Source organism: Dromaius novaehollandiae, chromosome 1 (genome assembly GCF_036370855.1).
Source record: "Dromaius novaehollandiae isolate bDroNov1 chromosome 1, bDroNov1.hap1, whole genome shotgun sequence".
NCBI lineage: Eukaryota > Metazoa > Chordata > Aves > Casuariiformes > Dromaiidae > Dromaius > Dromaius novaehollandiae.
This window is the reverse complement of record NC_088098.1, coordinates 134,885,092-134,904,491: the sequence shown is the minus strand read 5'-3', so window position 1 is coordinate 134,904,491 and position 19,400 is coordinate 134,885,092. Positions and strand designations below refer to the sequence as shown.

The window sequence follows — 19,400 nt, the reverse complement described above, 5'->3', positions numbered from 1 at the left end:
CATTTACAGAGAAAGTGCAGACAAGGCTCCTGCGGAGCACGGGCTACTACCTGGAGTGCGCCAGGAGGAGGAAGGAGACGATGGTGCAGTGCAATCAACAGTCACTGTTTAGCCTGTTAACGCGATGGCGACTGTGCAGGGCCCGGAGACGCTTCAGCATTCAGTGTTGTTACTGCACAGTGGTTGTTACTGCTCGTGGCAAGCCTGTGTGGGTTTCTCTGCAGTGCAAACAGGGAGGCTGTTGCCCTGTGTTGGTCCCACAGGCCGGCTGCAGGGAGGACTTACCCCAAGTTCAGTGGACTCTCTCAGGAGAGCTTGCCTGGAGAGAGACGTTTACTTCACAAGACAGCCAGTCAGATTTACTAATTTCTTATTAAATGTGTCCCCCTACCCATCTGGGCATAGGCAAAACTAATCTGGGGGGAAAGCAAGAGAGTGAAGGCAACATGATACGAATCATTTCAGCAGATGAGGATTAGTGTTTTCTACATCTCTGTAGACTTAATGCTTTTGATATAGTGGAGCAAAAGTTTTCAGACTTGCCAGAACAGCACATTTTTCTGACATCTATTATTTATCTCTTTATTCAAATGAACGACATTAAGGGGGAAAAAGAAGACAGAAACTTCTGTCATCATGAATGAATAAAATATGATGAATTACACCCACATCCAAGGGTTTTTTTCTCATGTTTTTGGTCGCATCTCACCTCCCACCCTGCACACTGAATATCTGACTCTGCCTGTAGAAATAGGGAGAAGGCGGAAGAGGCAAATCGCCTGTCTTGCCTCTTGGTGCAGTTGTTCTTGCCTCTCCTCCCTCTACTCAGACATTTCAGGTGTAGATACCTAGATTCTTTCGGATAGATGCATAAATTGTTAAAAAATGCAGCAAAGGTCTTCAGTGCTTGCCAGATTTGCACCTTTGAGACATCAGCAGCCAAACAAGGATTACTACCCCCGGAGTACCTCCAGCCTCATCTGTTTTAAAGCCCTTGCACTGCGGGAGTTACAAATATGTTGAGGATGCTCAGGGGTGAATTGTCCTTCCTTTTTGGGTGATCCCAGCATGAATCTCCTTGAGTACCGTGCAGAGTCCAGCATGGGCAGCTGGAAAGGGAAACAGCTTTGCCCTGGCTGCCAGTGGGATAAGATCCGGCACAAGCAGAGGGTAAGGAGGCTGGGGGGAAGGGGGGGGGGGTCCCAGACATGCACCTGGCACCTGCAGTGACCACTGCAGGCCTCAGGTGTTGCTTGGCACCAGGCTCCCCAGGCAGGGCAGGGATGCGAGCAGCAATGCGCAGGTGGCTTCTCCGAGGCTCCCTCACTGCCGGGCTGCACCTAGCTGCTCAGGGGGTGCCTGATCAAAGCAACCACGCAGCAGTGGCCGCCACATCACAAATGCCTTGGGAGATGCTGGACACCCCAAATCTACCTGGGTAACATTTTGGAGGAGGAGAACGGGATAACCAGCAAATCCAACCATTTTCTGCCAGTATGAATTCTCTTTTCTTCCTTTTCAGGTGAGGAAAACTCTAGAGAATTGCGAAAACTCAAGGGCAGCAATCAAGGCAAAAGCAGACTCTGTGTTCATCCCAGAGATGACGCGTGTTTGGAGAGGAAGGGTCAAGCAGGGCCATGCTCAGCAGTGCCTTTACAAGGGTGCTTTTGGAAAGGATCCCATGTGCTGGCTCCAGTGGGGCTGTGGGGGGCTGCCAGGGCTCAGGGCTGCCATCAGAGTCCTGGGCCAAATAGTCAAGCACAGACCTTCCCTCCCTGAGCTTGTCTAAGCCCTCATTTTGGATCCCCACTTGCCCTTTGGCCTCCACAGCATGCTGTGGCAATGATTTCCATGATTTAACATTCAAGATTGGAAGCACCACACCTCACATGAGCAAAGCCATGGATTTTGCTAACGTCTGCCCTATAAATATCAATAACCTTTTGCAATAGGCTTTATCAGCAGGTGTGGTATAAAGCAATGTTTTATTCAAGAAAGCCTTCAGTTTGCAGGGTGGGCATTTACATTACAGCATCATAGCCACAATACACATCAATAACAGGATGGGGGGTTTGTACAGGCACACACCTAGACATCCAAGTCACATATTTCACCAAATACCATTTTTAAGGAATCCCCTACATCGCTACTGACTAAACTTCAACTTGCGAAAGAAAACACTGAGTATAATGTAGCTCCTTGCTATTCTTCGGAGGGTGAGATCAGCCGTTAAACTAGATTATTACCAGGGAGCTGATAAAGCTGCGGGAAACAATAGAGCTGTCAAAATCTAACAAAGCCTTTGCCGGATTTCCATCGCATCAGCGCTGCTGACACGGGAGAGGAAGGACCGGGAGCTCGAGGGAAACCAACAGCGATGCTTCACACGTCTTCCAGGCCCCCAAGACGGCTTGGCAAATGCCTGGCTGCGTGGAGGCGGCGCGGCGGACTGCAGCTGGTGCCCCGCGAGGCCAGTTCGCATGCGCCGGCCCCCCCCCCCGCTTCACGCAGCTCGGCTCCCCTGCCGCGGGCACGGGTGACAGGGCAGGCGCGGGGGCTGGCCCCACGCCGTGCCGAGCCCGCTCAGGCGCACTTGCCCAGGCACTCAAGCAGCTCCATGCGGATGGCGATGCGCACGTGCCAGCCCAGTGGGATGAGGCGGATGTAGCGGGCCACAATGGGGGGCCGCAGCAGGTTCTGGACAGAGGATGACCGGTCCGAGTTGCCGTAGAAAACCTGGCGGGAGATGCGGGTGAGGAGTGGCTGGGGCACCCCATGCCCAGGAAGGGGGAAACCCTGGGAAGGGGGCTGCAAGGAGCCACCGGTTTGGGATGCCGGTGCAGAGCAGAGGAGGACAGCCACCCCAACCAGAGCAGGACCCAGACAGTTTTATCGCAGAGGCGCAGCCTCCTTTGAAATGTTAGCTCATGCCGACATCCAACCTGCTGAGCTTCATTTAGGCTTCGATATTGTCATTAGAAGAAAAATGTACTTTTCAGGCCTTCTGCTACCAATCAGCATTGCTGCCAGCCTTCATCAAGGCTATATCCTTATCTGGTGCTGACATTTCTGAGTGTTTCTAAGAGCAACTCTTCTAAGACCATTTCTGGAAGCACCCCTAAACATCCTTCCCAAGGGCACAGAGTTGCCAAAGAAATTAAACATCTAAAGGTAAACCCCTTTAGAGCATCACTATGTGTCCATTTGTGAAAATTACAGGGAAACCTCTTAAAAGAGCTCTGCTTGCACCACAGCCTCTAGGTTCCCATTCCTCCCACCCTGTTTCAGGTGCCCTGCAGTGCTGCCCCCACCATCCCCTCTCCTTGCACCCTTGCACGCTCATCGGTGCAGGGTCCCCGCCAGGACCGGGACACACTGCCCGGGCCGCCTTGCCCTGCTGCCGAGACCCAACGCTTTCACGCTACCAAACACCCTCCCCAGGGCCGAAACACCAAGTCCACTGACCCGGTTGTTGCCGGTCTGGTCCTTGTAGAAAACCCAGTTGAGGTTTTCATCGGTGCGGTACTGCACGCTGTACTTGGTCATCCACTCGTCGGCGTCGCAGCGCCCTTGCGTCAGGATCCCTGAGATCACCTTCACCTCCTTGAGGTCGATCTGCAGCCACTGCCCGTTGTCCTGGTACTTGGAGAGCCACGCGCACCTGGGGGCAACACCGCCGTCCCCACTGCCACCAGCCAAAGCGCCACTATGGGAGGGGGCAGCATGACCCCCCGGTGCTTCCCACCCCCTGGCCGGCGCAGGAAATATTAGTGCAGACTTACCCGAAGCCTTGCCCATTGAGGCGGGCCTTGTTGGCGGTCCAGGAGGAGTACCAGCCCGTGTACTGCTCGGGGTTGGAGCAGCTTATCTGGTCAGGGGTGACAGCGCCAGACTCAAAGCCCAGGGGCTTGTGGTAGGGGCACTCTAGGGCACGAAGGGAAACACAAGCTAGCAGTTTGCTGGAGGGAAAACACGTGGCTTTATTTCTTGGTTGCGTTTGCTCAGCTCTTTTGTCAACGCTGCGGTTTAATTAAGGCCAGGATGCTGAAGATGCTCCTAAGCCCAGGCTGCAGCCCCTGCTGGACTTGCTGCCCTGGCACTTCAGGCTCTTAATTTCTAATTCTTCCCTGTGTGCAGTTAATAAACTTCCCAGGTCTGGGCAGCTAGCAGCATTTGGATGGGAAGATTTTGTTTGAATGCTGTGGCTGCTGAAGCTCCTTCTTCTTGTGCATGCTGTCAGCGACCTGGATTCAGCCTCCGGGCTGGCAGCCTCTTCTGCCAGGTCCTTGATAAAAGTCGGACATGGTTTTTCTTGCTGGGCCTTATCACCTTCAGCTCCTCCACTCATTTAAACTGTCTTGATTTATGGCTGTGCTTTCACAGCAAAATTACTGAACTGCTCTGATTATCCCTCAACAAGCATCCTCAAATCTTCTTTTTCTGCTACAGGGATAATCTTTGCATTCTGCAGTTGGCTCTTCTTATGGAAAACCTGCAGGTACTCCTATGTAAGTGAGGTGCAATGCCTAGCCCTTTTTTCTAGTGGGAGGAAACTGTCCCTGCTGAAGGCTCAGGGATCTCATGAGTTTTTGCCTTCAGATCTTCCTGCCCCCTTCCAGAGCTGACCGTTATGGATGAAAATAAGGTAGCGGACATGGCTGTCCCCACAGCGCTGGCCACATGCTGGTCTCTGCAGTTTGCCTGGTGGCCTGTACCTGCTCCAGGCTGAGGGACTTGGGGGCAGTAAGTGCTCAGCTAAACCTCACAGTTTCTCCAAAAGGGCTAAAAAGCTGCTGCTGAAGCTCAGTTGGAGGTCTCGCCTGCACAAAGCCCTTGGGGAGAAAGGCGCAGGCCACTGGGGTGTCACAGCACCTTTCCCAGCTGTGGCAGTGGCTTGGGCAGACTGCTGCCCTGAGCACCCTCCTCACCTGGGCTAGCAGAAGCGAGAAGGGACCAGCCCCCATGGGCATATTTCAACGTCAAAACAGGGAAGCGATGGAGACCAAGCATGTTGTAAAACCCATGCAGGCAAGACACAGCCCAGCCTGGACTCTCTGCACACCCAGGCAGAAGTCAGAAACTCTCCCAAAATACCCTGTACGGCCACCACATCTGGTGACCTCAACCCACAACCTTCTCTGCACTTTGAAGTCTTTATGCAGGGCAATAATATCTTAACCCTGCAGTTTCTCCTCCCTCCCCCACATGCCCTGCCCTGGAGGGGTCTCTTCTGCCTCACACTGCTGGCTGCAGTGGTCTCCCAAGCGCAGCGCCCCATGCTCCCAGGCCCCGCCAGGACCAGCCTCCTCCACCCTCCTGCACCTTTGGCCATGCTGGTGGGGGACCCAGCCAGGCCAAGGCCTGTCAAACCCAACCCTGCCACAGTGTCTGCCCCTAGACTGAGAGGTTTGGCAAGGTGCTCATGGGATGCCAAAAACAGTGGGGCAGAAATAGTCATTTATCATTAAAAATGTCTGCGCACTCTGTCACCAAGCTGTGCTCTTGACAGCAATCCATTGGTGATGCCACCCCGCAGGGGGCCTGCATGCTCCTTGGACCTAACTTTTTTTGTTTTTGTCATTTTTTTATAGGGGCAGATCATCACTGGGTATCTAGATACATGGAGGGGAGGCACTCACAAGCCTCACATGGGAATTACCTGAGCAAACGTCTGTAATCACGGACGGCATCTCCATAGCTCTGCACCTAATGAAACAGGGGGAATTCCCATTGCACGTGTGGTGCCGTCAGGGCAGCACTGTCAATTTTTCTGGTTCAGCATAGTTTCATGGATTTCAGCAGTAAACGAATAAGTGAAGCTCTGTGCAGTTTCACTTGTGGATAGGGCATTTTCATGCCTTTACCATGCCTGAAAGACCAGTCTAATGGTTTAGACCAGTCTAATCTTGCGGTTAAAAAGAGCAGGTGAGTGGGGAGCATCCCAGAGCACCGCACGGCCGCTGCCTCCACAGGCCTTTACCAGCTTATTTGGATAAGGCTAGAGCACTTCAGTGGAGCGCTCAATGTCTCGTTAGCAAATTCCACAAGGTCAATAGCCTGCACATGGCTATCTCGTTAACATATCTTGCTCAGTCAATACCTCATTAATGTATTTTTCCCCACAAAAACACACAGCTGCCGTCACGGCTTCCTCCAGGCTTGGAAATATCAAACCCCGAAAGTGTAATAACAATGGCAAGTACAGGCTGCTTGAAACCTCGGCGCACATAGCGTAAACTTTGCCTTTTATATGACATTAAGGAAAAAATCAAAAGGAAATGGAGATTAGCTTTCACCTTTCTGAAGGGCTGAGCGTGATACAGCGGCAGGAGGAAAAGCACCTTGTGGATTTACAGCCATCTGCCCGCTTGCCATTAGTTCATAATGCCACCACCAGCTCTTCCGCATTAAAAAAAGTTTCTCCCCCTGCGAAAGAAGCTGCCCACTGAGACCGGACTGAGGTGGCCCCACGCGTTTACTACTTGGCAAGCTTATGTCGAACATGGTGCGTGGAAGACACGATGATTTTACTTTTAGCAACACTAATCCACAGATCACCCGACCGTAATACCATTAGCAGGTCACCTTCTGGCGCCACGCACAGAGAGCCACCAGAGATCTGCCTGGCCAAGCCAGCCAAATTATTTAATGCAGTTATCGCTGACCTGAAGAAAACCTCGAACTGTTTATTGGGCTGGCTGGTCCCTCTCCGGCCGTGCTGAGAGGGCATGGGCCGGCCCGACAGCGAAGGGCAGAGCTCTGCTAGCGCTTCGGCGTGGCTGAGTGACAGGCTGGCACAAAATAGCTGGGATCCTGATCCATACCTCCCTGTTTTGCCTGTGCTGTGAGTAACAGCATTAGGAAAAGGGAACCCAGACAAAACTAGTTCACGCATAGACGTCGGCACTGTAGATGTCTACGTTTGGTCAGATCAATCCTCTCCTAAGAGTTTACCTGGACATGCAAGAAGCACCTGGGCAATGCCCAAGCTACGCCAGCATTGCTGAAGTGGAGGACGGCAGGCAGGGGCTTCGGCGGAGCAAGGGCTGGAGCCTCCTGTTGGGGTCGCCAAGAGCCCTGAGCAGGGGAGGGGGAAGCTGGGAGAGCCCCGGATGGACGTGGCCTCTGAAGGGAGCGGGGCACGCGGGGGGGAAAGCTCTCGGAGGACACGGGCCGGGTGGGAGGCAGCCTGCTCGGCCAGGACTGCGCCAAAGCACAGTGCACTTGTCGGCTGAGTCATGCTGCGGGAGAGCAGCCTTTAGAGCTAACACGAGCGTGGGATAGAAACATCTGTTTTTTCCCCCCTCTCATTTCTGTTTACTTATTCCTACAAGCATTGCAGACGGTGTCCTCTCTCCTGTCTCTTGTAAATATGTGGTTTTATTTGCTTTTAGCTTGTCCTGGCTTGCACTCTGAGCACTTCCAGGGTAACTCTTTTAATCTTCTCTTCCTTCAGGGCAGAGATGCCAAAAGCTGAGCACTGGGGTGAACAGCTCCCCCGTACATCCTCCCTGGGGAAGCCAGAGGCAACAAAACACATCCGAAGCCAGTGCACAGCCTGTTGCAGGAGCTGCGAAAAGTGGCTGCTAGTGGGCACATCAGGCGGATACCACTTTTGGCACCTGGCCCAAGAAGGGGTGAACATGTCTGAACGTCTGTGTGACAGAGGTGTAGGTAGGAGCAGGGCTTCTGCGGGACATACATACAAACTAAACCCAGAGTTTGGTTTGGCACCAATAAAGCCTTTCTGGGGTAATACGTCATGGAAAATGTGGAGTAGTTGCAGAGAATAAAGAGGAAAGGAAAGCGTGGTCAGAAACCTAGAAAGCTTGGCCTGGGAGCAGCAGCTACAGGAGCGGCGCAGAGGCAGCCCAGAGAAGGCTGAAGGCAAATATGATTGTTGTCTTTTATTGCACAAAAAGATGCTGCAAAGAAGGATTAAGCCATTTTCCTTGTTTCTTGTGGAGAGGATGAAAGTCACAAGCTAAAACTGCAGCAGGAAAGATTTAGTCTAGGGGGTAGGAAAGGTTTCCTAAAGCAAACCCTGCTCATGGAGATGGGTTCCCCTGGGGGGCTGCAGAAGCATGAGCACAGCGGTCTGTACAGACAGGGCAGGAGAGTGTCCACCAGGCCTGGCCAGCAAGGATCCCCCTTGAGTAACCTCCTGGGGCACAATGCCCATAGCCGCACGGGCACTTTGCCCCCAGGGCTCTGCTGCTGCAGCCCCTTTGCCTGCAGCTCGGCCCTCCTCACCAATACAGGGCACCTCTCACGCGCAGCTGCCCCGGCCCTACTGGTGGCTGGATTTGGACCAAGTCCCTACATGATCTTGGATGAAGCCATCCTAAAATACTGTCTGCTGCTCTCAGATCCATTTTCATTTGTTTCCCTTCCCTTAAAGCATCCTCCTTACTTTCTTGCTGGCACGTATAACTGAGGCTTGCAGGCCTGCTCGGCGTTTCAGCAGGACCTGCTGTATGAAGCAAGCCACTGCAGCTTGCCCCCTCAGTGACACAGTGACGCTGGCTCTGATACCCTCTTCTGAACAGTCCCAAAATGTTGACCGGGCTGGTCACTCTGCATCAGAGTCTGCAACATACACCGCTGTGACGCAGGGTGCAACGAAAGGAAAGCTGTCACATGCCGCAGTGCAAACATTGCTAAAAGAGAAATAGCCCATTACCTGGCATGCACTGTAAGGTGTTAGTCCCACTGGACCAGACCGAGTTAGGCCCGCCTTGGCAATCGCATTTGCAAGCCTTGTTGTGCCACAGCTCCAGTCTCTCCTCCTACGGGAAAGTAAAAAAAAAGACCAACATAGTCATCAAAAATAGTGACAAGAAACTAAATCTGAGTCCAGAAGCTAGAAACCTGTGCCGTCATGTACAGCTATATCCTCAGGGAAATAATGCGTGTCTATAGCTGAATTTTACATCCTATTTGGCTGCTATTGAACCGTGGTGTCGTTACAGCCTTAAGGTTCCCAGGAAATGTAGTTAATGCCTAGAAGCTAATGTGTGGTCGCGGCTGACACAGTCACCCAGCTTGGCACCCACGTCGCTCTGAGCTCTGCGAGGGCCATAACTCTGCACCTGGCATTTCGCACAGTACATGCAGGCTTCCAAGTAGTTTCAGAGGTCGTTTTTTTCAGGCAAGCCCAACACAAAACACAGGATGACTCCACCTTTGATTCAGGTGTAGAGCATTCCCCTGGGCTCAGAGACCCAAGTATAACCAACCCCCTCTGCCACCCAAGGAAGAGGAGCCTGCGCCACTTCCTTCCCAGCTCAATGACCCACCTCCAGAGCATGTCGGGCGGGCCTCCAAGTGAGCACTGCACACCGCCTTGCTCACTTGGCCATGCTTTCTTCCTGCTTGGTGCTTGTTCTGTGTGCGGGTGTAAAAGGCCACAAGCTGCAGCACCAGACATCCTCTGTTTACAGTGATTTGCAGGAAAATGTGGCTGTGCCACAGGCTCCTTGTAGCTCTTCTGGGGCCTCCTCAGGAGGGGGGTTATCATACAGTGGGAGAAGTCCCCAGCACCATACAGCAGTCCCACCATGCAGGGACACGTTGTACGCCCAGATGCTGCCAGCTGCTCCCACATACTGCCTGACAAACTCATGTGACTTTCCCTGATGTAAGCCCAGATTTATTCTTTGGTGTCTAAGACCATTTAAGAAGAACTTCAAAATACAGAGATTTTAAAACAACCTCCACTAAGGGAACCGGCACTCTGAAACTGGTAACGAATTCACACACAGTGTCGTCCTAAAACCTTCTCGCCCTGCTGTGTTAAGACCCTGGAGGTGCTGAGCACTTTACACTTGCCTTAGCACCTGCAGGAGCCCACAGGCTCAGCTCTGGGTGGTGTTGGGCCCATGGTATTTAAACACCAGCCAAATCAACGAGACAGACTCACCTCGCCAGGGGACAGTGCCAGCACCGCTGGAAAAGCAGCCAGGCATGAAAGAAAGAACAGAAAGAGAGACAATAAATGAAAATGCTGCCAATAAACATCAGGAAATGCAATGAATATTTATTCCTTAACTGGGTAGAAATGAATCACAGAAGGGCTGGCAAATCTAATATGCTCCCTCAGGCTGATTGCCATGGCAAAGCAAGAGGGCATGGGCATCTCTTCTGGGCAGGGGCAGGAGGTGTTAAAACTCGTAGACACTGTGTATGCCTGTGTCGGTGCTATTCCCCTACCGGGGTTTCTTTTTGATCACTTTGATGTCTCTTCTCTCCAATCAGACATGCCTGAAACATCCTGAGAAAAAAAAACCCATGCTGGCTCCCTAGGCCACCGCATTCCAACTTATTTTTCCTCTGTTCTTTTTTTCCCCGCTTCCTCCCTTACAGTTTTCCATTCCAACTTTGCCTGTAAAACTTGTGAGCTAATGAACCACAAAGGGTGAAATCCCAGCCTGGGGCCAACAGCAAATTGCTATTGACTTCAGGGGAGTTATGACACCTCTCGAGGTGTCCGTTGTGAGATGAATCCCTTTGAATGACATAGAGGAAAACGAAATATAAACAAGTCTTCCCAGCTTACGCACAAAAGTCCTTTTTCTCTTTTCCTTAGAGAAAACCGGTTGTTGCAGCCACAAAGCAAGAAGCGCTATTTTTGTAACATCTGACCTGTTTTATCTTCTGCCTGGCCCTGAGCAATGGCTTTTTCACAAGTCCTTTCCTTGATTAAAGGTCTCTTCCATTTCCCAATGAAGTCAAAAGCAGACTAATAGTACTAATAGTATTTGGACTGGACTCTCATAGAACAGTGCCCAGACAATTATGAAATTAAAAAAAGAAATCATACAACTGATAACTCATCAATACAATTTAAATGTCAAACATTAAGTTTCCAATACCTGCAGTGTACTTGCAAGCCACCAAGGACTAAGCTATAGAGCAGGTAAATAACTTCAGTACAGATGTCATAAAAAAATTGCAATCTTTAAGCAGAGATTTTGTCAATAGGAAAAGAGGCTCTTTTTACCAAATGAATTAGACTCTGAATTATTCACTGAAATCTCGTTATAATTTATTCACTCATGCACTGTTCCACTGCTGAGCCTAGCAAGGTCCAACTAATGCTGGTAATTTACAGCTTACTTTTATATAGCAAGTTTCATCTCAAAAGATTCACAAATGCTGTGCAATTATAATCAGCTGAAACATAAACTATGTACAAAGATCTGATTATTACTGAAATGCAACTGCTCCTAGAGTTTGACATTCAGCTTTAATGTATCAAGGATTGTAAAGAAAGACCACAATAAGGAACAAAATGTTAAAGAATTACAAAAATTCTTTTCTTTAACATAGAGATGTTCTCCTTCACTTCAGTTTTCCATGGTAGCATTTCTGGCATCTATAATTTACCACATTAACCTGAGACATCATCCCTCAATAGAAGAGATAAATGTAGGTCTACAATAAAAAGATGTATCTTTTAGTCAGGCACAAGGGAAGGGCGGGGGGGCATCAAGACCCCATTGAATTCGGTAGGAAAACTTCAGTTGTAAGAAGTAATGTCATTCAGCTGAGTGCAGAGTCAGGAAAAAAGACCCAGAATGAAGGACGCATCTCTGGGTCTGGCCTTTGGGAAAGCCTAGGCTCAGGATCATATGCAATCCAGTGCTTAACCTTTCTCAACACAGCTGTTACAAATTCAAGCCCTGCAACTGCGTTGTGCAACAAGAGCATCAAAGTGAAGGTACAATCACTAGGTCACACGGTGCACTACCGCTTATCAGCTGCACTGTGCAATATGAGGCAAAACAGGTTAGATTAAAATAGCACGAGGGTAGTTTAAGTTAACACACTGCCTGAGATCAGACTAATATGATACAGATGAGGCTCTTCCCACTTATCGAAACTGTAACACCTTTGCCAACACACGCGATGCAGCGTGCCTCCTGCCTGCTTGATGCTCTGTTTAATATCACGAATATTCTGAACACATACTTTTAGATTAAGTCATTAGCAATTATTAACTGAATTACGCTGACATGAGTGCTGGTTAGATTGACTCAGTCTGCTGCACTAAAATCAGAGGCATTCAGATGATGTCTGCTTTAGGAAATAAAATGGAGCATGGTCCATTCTCTTGGGTGCAGAGGGTGAGCGGTGTTTTCCCTGCTAATCCAAGAGGAAGGGCTGAAGCAGCCCCTGGGTTTGAACACAAGTGTGGGGTGTTTCTTGGCAACGACAGGCTAAACCCAAACCCAGACGGGGCCAATATGTGTACCACAGCCAAGGAAATAACCACTGTCCGGGTCTGAGCTGCTGGGTCACAGGTGCTCTGACGAAGGTAGCCTCGATTTGTTCAGTCTTCAGACGTTCAACATTCAAGATGTGCATTTGCTAAATGTTTGTTTGTCTCTTTATTTCTACCTTTAAAATAACGGTTTTTGTGGAAAAAGCTTTCAGAATTGTTTCCTGTTTTCCTTCCTGTGGTTAAATGCACTTTGGCCTAGGAATGACCCGACCAGTAAATGGAGCCATACAGAGGCGAAAGCAAAGGTGCTAGCACCTCTCTGAATACTGGCTTGGCTCCCATGCAGCATCCTTGGATATGAGGATGTGAATTACTAGGCTGATGCAGAGATACTGTTTTTGACACATGGTGACCCCATAAGCGGATGTCTCAAGTCCCTCCCTAGTATTGGAGAAGATAAGATCAGAACTGGGCACCTCAGTGACAGATGTTAGAAACCCAATGGCTGTGAATGAAACAAAAAGGAAAAAAAAAAAAAGGAGGAAAGTTTCAGATGGGTGGATGAACAGTAGCACCTACTTAAATGAAGAGGAATAAACTCTCCTATTCTGGCCACCTGGCATTGCTTGAGTGGCTGCACTGCAGCCAGCGATGGCCTAATCTTGAGCTACAAGAGCTGCTGGGCTTTTAGGGCTTATCAACCTGGGGAAATTAACCTGCAAAACAAGCAAGAGCGTGAATTCAAAGCACAAAAACCAGTCTTAAATGCAGCTATCTTGTATGACTGGGGAAGCCCTGAGACATTTAAGTGGCAAAAATGCAGCGTCAGGGCAGACATGAAGACATGCATCCCTTCTGGCTTACCTGGCTGGCTGAGGGCTTCCACCCACCACTGCCTGGCTCGCTGTTGTAAATGTTTGAAGTAGGAGATCTAACATTGCTTATTTGAGCTAAAAGAGCTAACTACAAAGGGCTCACTCTAGCAAGAGCCTCAGCCAGCTGACCAGACCATCAGGAGCCACAGCCTGTGGCTCAGGAAGCATCACCGTGGGCCTGCACAGTGGTAGCTGGTGAGGACACGCAAAGTGGCCCTGGACAGCTGCTGTCCCAGCATTACTGCCCAGCTCCCAGGGCTACACAGAAAGGCTCAATGCACCTCCATTCATGAAGAAAGCCCGTGGTGGAGCAACAAGCTTGCCTTTGGGCAGTTGGCAATACACTAAAACAGCAGCTGTGAATGACCAAACTTTCCACCTGGGCAGCACAGCCTGATAATCCCTTGCTGGCATGGGGAAAGGAAAGAAGAGGAAAGCGGAAAAGATGCCCTTGACTGCAGTTGGCTAAAAAAAGTAGTAACAGATATACTGGTGTGTTTACAGCTGCGATGGGCCCTGTCCTATAAAGGAAATGAAGAGGAAAGCTGGCTGCCAATAGTCTAAAAATGTGATGGCAAGCATGCTTTTATAGTGAGCATGCTTGCCTTCAAGGAAGGTTACAAAGATAATTGGTAATTGTAGGTCAGATAGAATGAATTACTGCAATTCATGGGAGAGTCATAAGTCCTGCACGGCCGCCTGGGGCTGTTGTTTTAAAAGTACACAACTGAAAAAAAAGCAAAAGTGAAAGAGCCTCATTTACAGCCCCTGTAGTGCCCTGGGACATTCAGCAAACCATCAATTCAGTGAAATCAAGTATTATCTGCATGTGTTCGTGAGAGATGGTTAGATATGACATGTGCTTTTCCTGTCCTTCTATGCCACCCTGCAATGTGGGGCATCCCAAGCATCGGTGTGCACAAATGCCAAGCCACAGCATGGCCTTTGGGGATTGAGGTTTGGGCAACCACCAGGGGATGATTTTGTGCTCCAGGACCCATCCAGCTGGGCTGGGGCTGAAGCACCATCCGCAGGGCAGCCTGCCCTCCCAGCCCCGTGCTGGCCCAGCGGAGGCCTGGCTCCGGTGGTCAGGGCCAGGCTCAGCAGTGCCTGCCAGCCCCACCGTGCTGCTAGGTGAGGTGGAGGTGAGAAGTTCCTTGGTCTTGGCACATAGGGGAAGAGGCACCAAAACGAGCTGGTGGAGACAGTTCTGGGACAAGAAAGGAGGATCCACCGCTGGCATGGGGGAAGATACAGACTTCGCAGGGCATAGCTGGGAGAAGGCAGCGGCTGCAATTTTGGGCTCGTGGCAGGGATAGTAAGAGAAGGGGAAAGCGGCGGCAGTGAGGCTTGGCTGCAGCATGGAGGGAGCCCCCAGTTTGCAGCAGGTTGTGGATGATGCTGAGATCAGAGCACACCAAAGGGCAAGCAAGTTTTCTTTGTCCTCCCTTTTTTTCCTGCCAGTGGCTGTTGCTTTATTTATTTTCATGAGAAACCCTGTGCTTCGAAAGGTGCCCAGCACGTTCAGTTTGATCTCTAGCTGATGGGATGTCTGGTTTAGATCTAGATTACAGTGCTCTTTGAGGTAGGATTTAGGTCTAAGATGCGTTGCTCAACAACCATTGCAAGAAATCCTCTAGCTCCACGTGAGGTTCGTTTGGCTCCTGCACTTTGCAAAACCCAAAGTGAGGAAATCCACAGCATATACAGGTAGTTGCAGAGCAAACACTTACGCTTTTCAATAAATATTGAAGGCAGTCACGTGGCTGGAAACAATTAACGGGAATTCAAGTCAAGTCAGGTAAAGGCAGGTAGAGGCGAGATAGATAAACCGCCGTGCAATGAAATATTGGCATCGTAATGACAGGAGCGGATAATTACATGCCTCCAAAAATTTCTAATCATTAAAAATGTGACTAAAGAAGAGAAAGAAAGGAGGCAGATAAGTGTGGTCAGGAAGTAATACTGCCAAAGGCTGACAACGTTTCTAGAAGGCCACCTGCGAGAAAACATATTTAAATGTCCCAACCACAGATCCACAACAGCAAGGCCTTCTTTCTAGAGTGGCTAGAATGAATGACAGATCTACAAGCATGAGAAACTGTATTATAAAATAAAATGGACAAATACATAAAATATAACACCGAATTAACATCAATCACTCGATTTACCGGAATAAGTTCACATAAAAAAGTTCACATAAATGTAGTCATTACAGGCAAAGTATGTGGAAAATGTTAATGATTTTGTTTATTGACTTTATACTTTAGGTGGCCTAGATACATGTGTCAGCCTGAAAATAGTTAATTATTTTACCTCTCATCTGCACAAGTAAGATCTCAGTTTAATGGAGCTCAGAGAGATGATCAAAAACTATTTTCTCTCTGCTTCACCTCTGTTCATGAGGCAACTCGGTCGCAGTGTGACTGCTCCTTCTGCGTGGCTGGTTAGCCGGTTCCCTGGTGCCTGTGTGGGCCATTTTAGGGGGGAAGGAGAACATTTAAAAACACAGCAAAAATGTGCCTGGAAACTCAGAAAAGCTGTCACAGAAATGAAAGAGGTGAGTGGAATGAATGACACTCATTTTGTCACATTTGCTGCAACTCGCTGAATTTTAAGTTGCTTTTTCTCTTGAACGCCACAACATAGCGGCACTAAGGAGGGTTATATAAGATAGTATATGAGCAGCACAAAGGGTCAAGATACCGAAAACAGCATCGGCAAACCTTTGTGCTCATCAGGTGCTAGTTTGTGGGTTGCTATATTATTAAACTGGGGTATTTTTATATCCCACGTACAGCTCTGGAAATGGTGCTAGCAGAGCGAAGCGACTTACGTAAGGCTGCGCCAGCCCGGGGAAGCAAGGTGCATTTTGTGGAAACAGTGCGCATCAGCCCCAAAAAAGCACCTCCTCGAGGGGCCACCACCGCCACGGCAGGCGAACGCGACATTGTTCTGGTGCCTTGCACCTTCCCGCATGGCAACCCTTGCTGCCAGCCGTGATAAAACCACACGGCTGCGGCAGAAAGTGCTTGGCACCCAAATATCCTCGGAAAGAAGAAGGTGAATTATCCTGATACTGTAGGGAGGAGACTGAGGCAGAGAGGCTTGAAATGGGAGCAAGCATCGCTGGCCCCAGGATTTCCCCGGGAAATCGGGTGCTCTCAACCCCTCAAACTGCACTGGGCCAAATGCTTAAGATACTTCCCCCATCAATGATATTTTGGAGGAATCATGGAGCGGGAGGAGCTCTCTCGGTTTTCTCCTCAGGCACTTGCCAGGGCCTCGGAGATCACGCGAAAGCTGGGGCAGGCTGCCAGGCACCGCTCGCCCCTGATATTTTTAAAGATATGGATGCGGCTGAGGGCAGCCTGGCTCCCGGCAGCCCCCGGCACCGCTCATGGGGACAAGACCGCTACCAGGGACTAGAGGCCAGAGATTCAGGGCCTGCGTCCAGAGGAGACGTCCTACTTCGTCTTCCTCAAATTTATTTTGTGCAACCTTTTTTCAATTTTTTTTTGTCTGTTTTTTTTTCTCCTTTTCGTTCTCGTTTCATTGTATATATTTAAATTTTTTTATCCCTTTTGCATTTGCATTGTACTTCATTTACTACTCACTCTTATTTATTTAAAAGTGATAAAAAGCTTCTCTAAATGATGAGAATTATATCTATTTAATCAACACTCATTTTTCTTTCATGACGGCTGCACTTAGTAATGTTTCTACAATTTTTTTGGTTGTGAAAATATTTGAAAAAGCCATAAATAAATGTGGATAAAAAATCAACATTTTCCCCTTTTTTTTTTCTTTTTTTTTTTTTTTTTTTTGAGAGGTATAACTATCTTCACTTTACAAGTGTTCACTGGAAAATTTTTGGTAATATTTCCCATCTTATGTTTGCTCCTTATGTTTGTCCCCACATTTGTTCCTTCCGCCTTGGAGCTACGCAGAACATTGCCTGCACAGTAATGCCATTAAATTACAAACTGATTATGCCAAAGGGTGTAACTAAACGTGTTATTTACTGTGATCCATAGGCAGAGTTGGGGCTTTGTTTTTGTCAAAGCCGCAAAACGTATAGGAAAAAAGTCCTATCCTTTCAGCAGTTGGGACGCGCTCATTCTCCAAGGCGTAATGAGCCCTGGCGGAGCAATGCAGTGCAGGCATGTCACATTCAATGTGCTAAAAACATGTTCATGCCAATCCAAAGCTCGGGGTGCTCTCTCCTACCATCTGGACCGAGGACCAACAGCTGCTCCGGCTTTCATAGCAGGAGCCTGCCTCGTGCACCATATGCTGCTGCTCTGGAGAGGTCCCCTGCAAACATGAGCCCAGCTGAGGCAAGGGGGGCCGGGGTCACCCCGCTAAGCCACTCGTTCTGCTGAAGAAAATCGCTAAGGAGCTTATTGCGGGATCACCGTGCATGGCTTAGAGGACTGACTTGACAGCACCTTCTCCATGGTGGAGGAGGTAGTGCTATGAGGGGGACCTGAACAAAGGATCGATGCTCGCTATTTATAGAGAAGAGGACACTTGGACCATGCAGCAGAGGAAAAAAAACATTAAATTAAGGAAATAAATTAAATACTAAAAGAGTGGTGCCTGGAAAGTGATCCTGCAAGTAATTTTTCACTGCAGGCTCTCTGAAAATATCCTGACATGTGGGTGTCTATTAAAAGCAAGCTGTATCTGGGAGTCATAGCAAGGTATAAACTCATTCCAAGGACTAATAACAGCTATGCTACCAATAGGGAAAAAATGTTGGAGCTCGGCTCAAAACTCAGTTCCAAGAAGTCCAGGCACTAATAACCCTCCCGTGTGAAACTAAGGACAGCAGAGAGATAAAGTACAAGAACAAGGCACAAATATTTGATGGAGGATAAAAAGGAAGACCTATTATTTAACTAGATAGAGCAGGGTACAGCTAAGCATAATAGGATGAAATGGAGATATGGCTCATTTAGGAACACTTTCCTATTCATGAAATTTGATAGACCAAAATGATCAATGGAAATAGAGCAGGACTTAAAAAACTAGAGAAAGCAAAGCACTGAGACTTCAACATCCGTGGAGGGAAAAGCTGGACTGTCTGCTAAATCTTTCCCATACTGTGATATATCATATTCCATTTATACATTAAGGTTGGTAGATACTACTTAGCACTTAGCAAGACTCAGCCTCATTTAAGATAAAAGGAGCTTTGCTATTGACTTTGATGAAGTCAAACATTCAAAAACAACACAGGAAATGATCTTCTTGTTCCACAGTTGGGTTAATTAAAATGGAAGGAGACTGTGACCCCAAATTTTCTGGCTTCTTCTAGTTCCTGCTTATCTGCTATCATTGTCACTCTTCTTAAAAGTAAATTTGAGAAACCCTGAAAATTGGTGAATACTTTTCTCATTTTCTTGACTTCTACTTGCTTTTTATTCTTAAAGTGCCTTTGGAAGTCTTTTCCAGGACAAAATACCTGAAACAGTCTTTAAGAAAAAGCAAATAGGAATCGGCATAAATACAGTGCCTTGCTGTTAGGGAAAATGACCAGTTTTTGATTAATCAAGAGCTTTGATTAATGAAGGACCAGTCTTTCATGCTATACTGTACCTCATTTTTCAAATCAGCATTATTATTTACTCACTGCCTCAGCTGCACTACAATTTTCCTTGCAAATTCATATTTTGACAAATTATATAGCAATTTTTTTACACTGCAATTACTTTGTGAAAGAGTTGTACTACTGAATATTCATAAAGCTGTAAGAATGCTGCTCGCTCATGTACATAAATTACACATCTCCAGAATTTTTCTGTTCCTCAAATTATTATGCTTCCACGAGAACGTAGAGAAGAGCTCGCTCTGTACCCCACAGCCTGCGGCACAATAAAGGAGTCTGGATGAAACAGGAAACACAAAGAGGGACATCCAAAAGGGCCTCTCAGGAGGCAAAGTGCATACCTTTGTGCCAGAAAAGAAGAGACAGCAGGACGCTTTCCATCTTGAACTGCATCTTTTCCTTCCTCTTTCAGGAATAGCTAGTTAGTGTGCTGCTCTGCTTTCTGGGAAGGCATGAGATTAACTTAAGCATTGCCTAAGCACCTTACTCTCCCCTGGTCTTACGATTTTACCAAGTACCATTAAGCCAGCCACACAATTACTAGTGTCAAGCTCCATCCTGGAGGATGCATCAAGGGTAACAGCTTCTAAAAGGTAAAAAGTAGGTCCTGATGTACCGAACAGGAATGTACACATTCCTGAGTAGGAATGTGAGTGTGTATACAGATATACATCCACATAAACAT

General features: G+C 48.4%; 1 protein-coding gene across 1 annotated transcript; it reads right to left on the bottom strand.

Annotated features, from left to right (window-relative positions):
- Positions 1-1,968: 1,968 nt before the first annotated feature.
- On the bottom strand, positions 1,969-19,220 carry RS1 (retinoschisin 1). The gene is made up of 6 exons (XM_026120780.2): positions 19,057-19,220; positions 9,923-9,948; positions 8,684-8,789; positions 3,783-3,924; positions 3,466-3,661; positions 1,969-2,736 (listed from the first exon to the last, which is right to left on the bottom strand). The coding sequence occupies exons 1-6, from the start codon at positions 19,106-19,108 to the stop codon at positions 2,584-2,586; spliced, it is 675 nt and encodes a 224-aa protein (XP_025976565.1). The 5' UTR covers positions 19,109-19,220; the 3' UTR covers positions 1,969-2,583.
- Between the last annotated feature and the right edge of the window lie 180 nt (positions 19,221-19,400).

Bases quoted from the DNA above. Each gene is read 5' to 3' on its own strand.
- RS1 (XM_026120780.2), bottom strand. From the start codon at position 19,108: ATGCAGTTCAAGATGGAAAGCGTCCTGCTGTCTCTTCTTTTCTGGCAC. The intron at 3,662-3,782 runs GTAAGTCTGCAC...TGTTGCCCCCAG, and splicing joins CTCAATGGGCAAGGCTTCGG to GTGCGCGTGGCTCTCCAAGT. The intron at 2,737-3,465 runs GTCAGTGGACTT...ATCTCCCGCCAG, and splicing joins ACCAGACCGGCAACAACCGG to GTTTTCTACGGCAACTCGGA.